Source organism: Melanerpes formicivorus, unplaced genomic scaffold (genome assembly GCF_026170545.1).
Source record: "Melanerpes formicivorus ecotype bairdi unplaced genomic scaffold, bMelFor1.0.p_v2 SCAF_59, whole genome shotgun sequence".
In the NCBI taxonomy this organism is placed as follows: Eukaryota; Metazoa; Chordata; class Aves; order Piciformes; family Picidae; genus Melanerpes; species Melanerpes formicivorus.
The window spans coordinates 1,616,385-1,624,393 of NW_027142411.1; the positions used below are offsets into that span (position 1 = coordinate 1,616,385).

Here is an 8,009-nt window from a genome sequence, read left to right on the forward strand (position 1 = left end):
TATTTTTTTGCTTTGGTGTGAATAAGATCCTGATTAGAATAAGATCATGACTTAGCCAGTTTGGCACAGAGCTCTGCTGGGTGAGCTTATGAAAAGTGTAGGACTCTTCTGGCTACCTTGAGGCTGGCATTGCACAAGGTGCTTTTGAGCATCCATCTGCTTTTCCACACATTTTGATTTCAAAATTAAAGTGGGAGATATGGCCCTCACTAGTGGCAATCAGTGCACTGTTCCATGCTGGTACAGTCTCTTTAAAGCAACCTGTCCCAGCTGAAATGAGAAGGGAAATAGACATTTCAGATGAGATGTGAGAACAAGAAGGTGCCTTATGCTCCAGCCAGCTTAAGCGTTAAACACATTTCGTAAGCCAGGAGCACAGCCAAGCCATCACCACACTTCTATAAAACTGACCTCAGTCAGTCCCCACTGAGATGTCTCTATGTGACTTGCTCTCAGAGCTGCTAAAGAGAAGCTCTGGAAGCTTCTCGTTGAGTTCTTTCAAAGAGACATGGCACAAACTGGACTTAGGATTTTTCTACTCATAAGCATCTTACTGCTGGACCAGACCTTCGGCCAGGCTTCCAAATTCAAAACCAGGAAACACAGCAAACGTAGAGTGAAAGGTACTGGGTTTGAACTGGAGGAGGGATAGAAGCTTATGGTCTTTGCAGCTTTGCTATGTGCTTAAATGGCATTGCATGAACCAAGGATTAACATTATACAAATTCTTCTTAACATAGGAGAGTTGAGTCCACATTATACCTGTCTTTAAAAAATGTTTTATGTGAGTTAGCAAATCTAAAAGTAAGGTGGCGGACTGAGCCCTGCAAGTACAGCAGTGTAACAGTTGTAAATATATTGCTCTGTTCTGCCTGTTCTTCTCTGTCAAGGTTAATTTGGACTCAGAGGTACTGCTGAGGGGACTCTGGCCAATCATTCTTATTTATACAGTCATATTGACTAGCATCAGAAGAAAGAAAATTCACATGCATATGGTGGACTAGAAGAGAATAGTGTTCAATCTCCAAGGATTATTGCTCAGATTTTTGTGCCATTTCCTAATTTTAACAGAATGTCTGTCTAATACCCCTGGAATATTACTTTACCTGTGTGACAAGTACTATGAAATGGCAAGTCAAACTAATGAAAAAGAATTAGCAGGAAAGAGATAAGGGCAAATTCCCAGAGCAAAGCTTACAGAGCAAATAAAAGCCCGATGAATGCTGTTTGGAAAGGTCTGTGTATTTAATTTAAAGACTTATTTCTAATAAAAGAGGGTATGATGGAGGTTACACTAATGGCAAATATTTAAACTCCTAGTCAATAAAACCCCACAGCTTTGATAAAGCCATTGTGCAGCATGATTACACTGCCCTGAAGTGATACAGTTATATAAACTTCCCTCCTTCCTTCTCCTTTTGAATCTCTCTGGTTTTTAGCTTGGTGTCATAAGGACAGGCTGCTTAGGCATTTGTTTTGCCAGCACATTTGGCTGTCAAAACTCCCACTACTTTTAAACTTGAAACAACTTGGCAGAAGAATAGAGCTCCTGAGGATAAGTTTCCCAACATTTTACAGAATTCAGAAAGAGGGTGTGAAAAACAAACAAACAAAAACATCTGCATTACTGTGCCTCCATGATGAAAAGGTTGCACCAGGAGCTCTGTTTGTTCTGCTTTTTGCCTCTTTTGAAGTAGACAGAGCACACGGACAGGCTACTGTGAACTGGGAATCACAAGAAAGAACATGGATTGATGAACTGGGAGTTAAGCCTCGGGGAAGAAGGCAATCAAAGGACATCTGGGGTTATCCCCACAGGCAATAGGCAATATGGAGAGGAGCTTTCTGGGGTGCAGCTGGAGGATTAGGTGATGTAACACAGATCTGTATGAAGAGTGGTTTTGTTAGTTCTGTTATGCCTGAAAGAGCTTATTTATTCCTCATGTTCATCACTGTGGCTTCTAGAGGGTCTGCTTGCTGCAATTGAATTGTCATCTTGTGCAATGGAAACATGTTGTCTGGTGGCGGTGGAATATTGAAATGATTAAGAAAAAAAGAATGAAAAAGAAGAGGAAGATGCAAGCTAGCTGCTTTTCTTCTCCTAACATCTTCTTGCTGCTTTTGTAAATGCCACAAAATGGCAATTCAGCCTAAATTTGTGTTACTTGAGTCACTAGGCCATCTCTGTATTGATGGAGAGAGGAAGGCTCCTCCTGGGGAGGCAGAACTGCAGCACAGCGAGTTCATCTTCATGCATTTGGTTGGTTTATATGAGCTGTTCCTCACAGTATTAAAACAACTTTTGTGGGAAACTTTCATGTTCCCAGGAATAACATTTCCTTGGCTAAACACAACTGGTGCTCTGCTGTTATTTGTATCTCATGTATATATGCTGTGGTGTACAGGCTCAAAAGTAAATAGACAAATGTTGCTGTAAATTATATACTGGCATGCTGAGGAATGATTGGCTGCAACGATCCACGGTTTCAAACAGGTACTAGAACACAGCCCAAATGAAAATGAGATTTAAATGACGAGGGTGAAAGGTAAAGGGGGATTCCTCCTGATTTGTACAGGAACCCTTGAGGAACCCTTTCGTTAAGGAAAAAATGTTTAAATGAAGTCAAAATATCTCATCAGTACAGAAACTCATGATATATTAAAACAGCTTTTAACATACAAGTTTTTAATCCTTTTTTGTTTTGTTTATGCATATCTGCTAATTTCTCCAAATTTCTTTTACTGAAGAAAAAGATGACCTAAAGACCCAGATTGACAAATTGTGGCGAGAAGTAAACGCTCTGAAAGAAATACAAGCACTTCAAACAGGTAAAGTAGCTTACACTGGTCACTGGCTTCCAAAAGTTATCACCATCTTTCTCCTTCACCCTCATGCTTCTCCTTAATGGGCATTTTTAACTGAGGAACATAACTCCTTAAGAGCATGATATGCCACAGATGTAATGGTGAGACGAATGCTGAAGGAAGCATTCAGGTAAAATCAAGCCTTGAACTAACGGTGAACAAGTGAGGATTCTTCACTGAGAGTGAGAATTAATCAGAAGCAGGAACCACTGTTGTCTTTGCTATGCACAGCCTCAAGCTGTGATTTTAGGTATGATCAAAGGCAACACAAAGAGGGTTGCTGTGTCTGACAATGAGTTAGGTTCGCAGCTTTGATATGAACATGAGCTATCAAGGCAGACCCGACATATGAGGAAAGGCTGAGGGAGCTGGGTTTGTTCAGCCATGAGAAGGCTTAGGGGAGACCTTATTACTATGGACCAGTACATAAAGGGTGGCTACCAGGAGGATGGAGACTCCCTTTTTACACAGAGTCCCATGGAAAAGACAAGGGGTGATGGGGACAAGTTACTGCTGGGGAGATTCCCACTGGAATCTTGAAGAACATTGTTCACAATGAGAACAATCAGACATTGGAATCATCTCCCAAGAGACTCATGGATTCCCCTACACTGGTCAGTTTTAAAACTCAGCCTGACAGGTTGCTGGGTCAGCTCATTTCAGCTACACTATCACCTAAAAAGGTTGAAACAGATCATCCTCGAGGTCCCTTCCAACCTGGCATTCTGTGAAATTGAAAAGGCTGAAAATATCCCCCAAAGGAAGTTAAAAGGGCTGAGCCTTTAAGTGAGCAGTTTGCAACATTCATATGTGAATGCTGCCATAAAAGTTCAAAGTAATACCCACTGTGAGTTCAGAAATATCCTGTACCAATGTGCAGAGTTCTTCAAGCATTTCAAAAGCCACATGGAAATTTCCAACCAAAATAAGAAGGGTAAATACACACGCACCTACTAGACAGTTGAGCTTTTTCAGAGCTGCTGACACTTGGCATTTAAACATGTACAGGAGGACACTCCAGAGGAAATGACATCATTCACATGAAAGAGAATGTATTTTCCTTAGAGATGGTAATATCTGAGTTGCTCTGTTGTACCTCTTGGGTTACATAGAGCTTGTAGAGTTTTACAAAATATTTATTTCTTATAAGAAGACTTTAGCAGTTTCTTAAAAGAAGGAGCCTGTACCAGACAAGTAACTCTTGTTTAGAAGTAATTCTTGTGTTGCTTCCAGAAGGAGCTTGAGAGTAAGCATGCAGTGGCTTAGAAATGAAACCAGAGCTGGGAGATTTTCTATCCTGAAAACTTATTTTGAATTATATTCTTAATTCAGAGCCCACACTGTTCAACTGGATTCAAGACCTCTCACACCTCTAGATCTGACTGTATTTATTAATGGCTTTACAATACTTGAAAAAGCAACTACTTTTTTAAGATCATGGACACTTCCAAGACACATTACAGTGTGGTTTCTTCTTTTGCTTGCAGTTCTTTTCTAAACACCACGAACTGTTGCCACACTCCATTCAGCAGTATATACTTTCTTCTTAAGGAGGGCCATTCTCCATCATTACTGCAGCACTGCTGAAGTAGATAAAGTTTATGATCTTTTCTATGAAGATAAGAGTGTTAAAGAATTCAACATTTAGCAAGTATGTCCATTACTTTTATTTGCCCATTAGCAGTTGGAAAGGATAAAAGTTGAAGGATAAGCCCTAAGATAAAATGGTGACCCTGAAAATGCAGCTAAGGAATGCAATGGATACTACAACTGGAAATACTAAAACCCAGAGACATATAGAATACCGTCCAAAGCAGATTTTGATATCCTGTTGTTCTGATATATAATTATTTTTTACAAGAGCAGATGATAGGGATTAGAGACAGACTGTAGAAAACATCAGGACAGAAGATGTTCATATTGTTGTACAGCATATTTCTAATAAGAGTACAAGATGAGTTTAAGCAATAAATGAAATAATCTGGAAGTAGTCATATGCAGGATTTTAAAAATGGTTGTTACAGGAGTTTATCCAAGGCCTCTGTAACCTTCCCTGGCTCAGAGGAGAACACTCCTTTGAGGAGGGTTCCCTTCCTGTAAATACTTTTCTTGGGAAAATCAGTTTTTAACATATCTGCATAAGGAAAGCTGAAAAGCACAGTTCAAGGATATAACCCTGCAAACCTGCCCACACGGACCCTGGGCTGGGAGAACTCTGACACAGCTCTGCAAGGCAATTCCAATTACAGAGCACATGCCAAATTAATGTTCTAACACATTTGGACTTTACATCAAGACTTCCCTGATACCTTCCTGTAAATCTGAATGCAAACAGATTTATGAATGCAAATGTTTAGGTTATTTGGTTGAGTTTGTCACGCAAGCTCAGTAGTAAGTGCACACTTTTTCAAAGTCTCTATGGATTTAAGGCACTTCTTTTGATTTTAGTTTGAGGGGATATACTTCCTTGGAAAGATCAAAAATTAAGAGCTGAAGTGGTGAATGTATGCTCTTGTGCAGGTGGAAATACACTGTTATCAAGCATCCAGACAGGGCTCAATGTTTTTCTGGTTAGCAGGACACACTTAAAATAGCACTTTTCTGCACTGCTTTTGTTTACTGGGAACTAAACTTAGTTAATGCAGGAAAATCTGGCACTTAAATATCATAAACATGAAAAGACCTTTAGATTTGTCTCGTTACTATGAATCCAAGTACAGGTTTCCTGATGACTCACTCACATCTGCCAACAACATAAACATCCATACCTCATCCATTCCATCAGTTTTAAAACTGATGAAATAAGGCAAATGTGTGAAACCAGGACTGTTTGCTAAAAGATAACACAAAATACACTGGTGATGGGCCTGGGTTATATTTTAACCTTCTGAAACAGCAACATGAAAAAATCCTTGAGAAAATTACATTGCCAGAAGGAATCTGAGGTTGACTGCATACAAGATCTTATGTGAGCATGAGGAAGAGCAGAAATGTCTGATCTGACTGCTACTTCAGGCCCACTCTGTGGAGGTGAGCACTTTTCACTTGCCAGGAGGTTGTCTATTTTTCCCAACACACATTTAGAAAACTGTCATTTTAGGAAGCATTGTTCAAAGCTGTAGCCCAAAGTTTTACTGATCATGCAAACCACTATCTATTCACAGTCTGTCTTCGTGGGACAAAGGCCCATAAGAAGTGCTACCTTGCATCAGAAAGCACCAAACATTTCCATGAAGCCAATGAAGATTGCATAGCCAAAGGAGGGACACTGGCTATCCCAAGGAATAACGAGGAAACAAACACTCTTCGAGATTATGGCAAGAAAAGTATGCCTAGGGTGTCTGAGTTTTGGTTGGGTATCAATGACCTGATAAATGAAGGGAAATTTGTTGATGTCAGTGGCATGGCTCTACAGTACTCCAATTGGGATCGTGCCCAACCAAACGGGGGCAAGCAGGAAAACTGTGTCTTTTTTTCCCAGTCATCACAAGGCAAGTGGGTGGATGAAGTCTGCCGCACTGCCAAGAGATACATCTGTGAGTTTCTGATCCCATAGCTACAGATACAATAACCATGGCCATGTTTTAAGTTATTATCATGCAGTTTTGCTGGTTAGTAACCCCTCACACTTACACAGTGGCAAGCTTGAAATACCCATCTCCTGCATTGCACTCATCCTTTCCTGAAACACAGGTTGTCCCTGTTAATTTATTTTCTATTCAGATGCTGAAAATGTTAGCTTTTAGTGAGTGCTCTCCTTATGTACAGGAATATGTATGACATTTTGACTTACACTGCACCGTATTTTGGCATATTATTTCAGCCTCAAGTTCAGGTTGCTGGAATTCACCTCTTGTACTCCGTATCTCCATGGTAGACAGCATTTACTTGAGCTTAGAACTCTAGTGAGTTATTGAAAGCTTATAAAAGATTGCTGTACAGTGACAGGTGCCAGCACGAGGTGTAGGGATCCTTTCAGTTTCAGTACCTAAGAGGGACTTTGGGATTGTGTGAGCTCCTGTGGGAAATGGCTATCACCATTACAACGTTTAACAAGATGGATCTGTGACCAAGAGTTTATGGGTTAAGAAAGCCAAACGAAACAGAAACATCTGGTGTTAATTTTTAAACTACCCAGAGTTAAAAGTGACACACTGCAAGAAAATGGGGCAAGTGGAGGTTCTAAAATATCACTTAGACTAAATGTATTTGCTTCTAAATGTTTTAATTATGGTTAAATATTAGATGTCATTTGGAATGCTACCACAGGAGAAACACACCGGAGACCAGATCATACCTCTACGATGGCAGGTCTTGGATGTGCAAAAGCCTTCTCTCCTGCAGGATCAGAAAGAGGCTTTCTAGTTCAGACAGTAACACTGCCTGAGAGCACCAGTAGAGAGGAAGGATCCCCTTTCTGAGCACATCACTGCTCACTCACCTCTCTCCGTGTGGCAGGCATGCAGCACGCCCAGCTGGCACAGGAGAGCAGGAACAAACCAGGGCTCATTTGGCCACATGCAATTTTTCACAGTTTACCAGCTGACATTTGAAAAGGAAGTAAAAAGCACTGGTTCTTTTTTGCTGTTCTTAACCTCACAATAAACATTTGCCTTCATGTTAGAACTAGCAGTTTCTCCCTTGTGTAAAGGAATTTCATTTAAATATTTAAACATATTGCTGCTTGGAGGCTAAATCCTTCTTCTTTTCTTTCAGCTGTGTGAGATTTTCTTAAAGTATGCAATAAATTTGCAATTACTTGTATTTAATTGTAGCAGTACTTTTGACAGCTTATGCATCTGCATCCATGTGAGGGCCATTCTCTCCTAGAGCTTCTCTTGAGGACTCAGAAGGGGTATAATTTCTGGGCGCATTACACTGCATCTTCTTTTTCACTAGAGCACCTACATGCCAAGGGGCAAAATTCAGATCCCAGCCTAGCTAAGTGCTGAGGTACAGCTGTTCAATACACCACTGAAATGTGCATTCATTTACATTTCCAACACAAGGCATTTCTAAAATAGGCCTGATCCTGAATTCTCTCACTTTAGCTCCTAGGTTTAAAAAAAAGAGCAAAAAGTTCCCAAAGGCCTCAAATCTTCTTTCAAAATCTACCAACCTTTTCTAAGGCTGGGATTAATATC

The 8,009-nt window shown here is 40.3% G+C and overlaps 1 protein-coding gene across 1 annotated transcript; it reads left to right on the forward strand.

The window, feature by feature from the left end:
- Positions 1–472: 472 nt before the first annotated feature.
- On the forward strand, positions 473–7,505 carry CLEC3A (C-type lectin domain family 3 member A). Its single transcript, XM_068161601.1, has 3 exons — positions 473–623; positions 2,749–2,829; positions 6,030–7,505. The coding sequence occupies exons 1-3, from the start codon at positions 509–511 to the stop codon at positions 6,419–6,421; spliced, it is 588 nt and encodes a 195-aa protein (XP_068017702.1). The 5' UTR covers positions 473–508; the 3' UTR covers positions 6,422–7,505.
- The last annotated feature ends 504 nt before the right edge of the window (positions 7,506–8,009 follow it).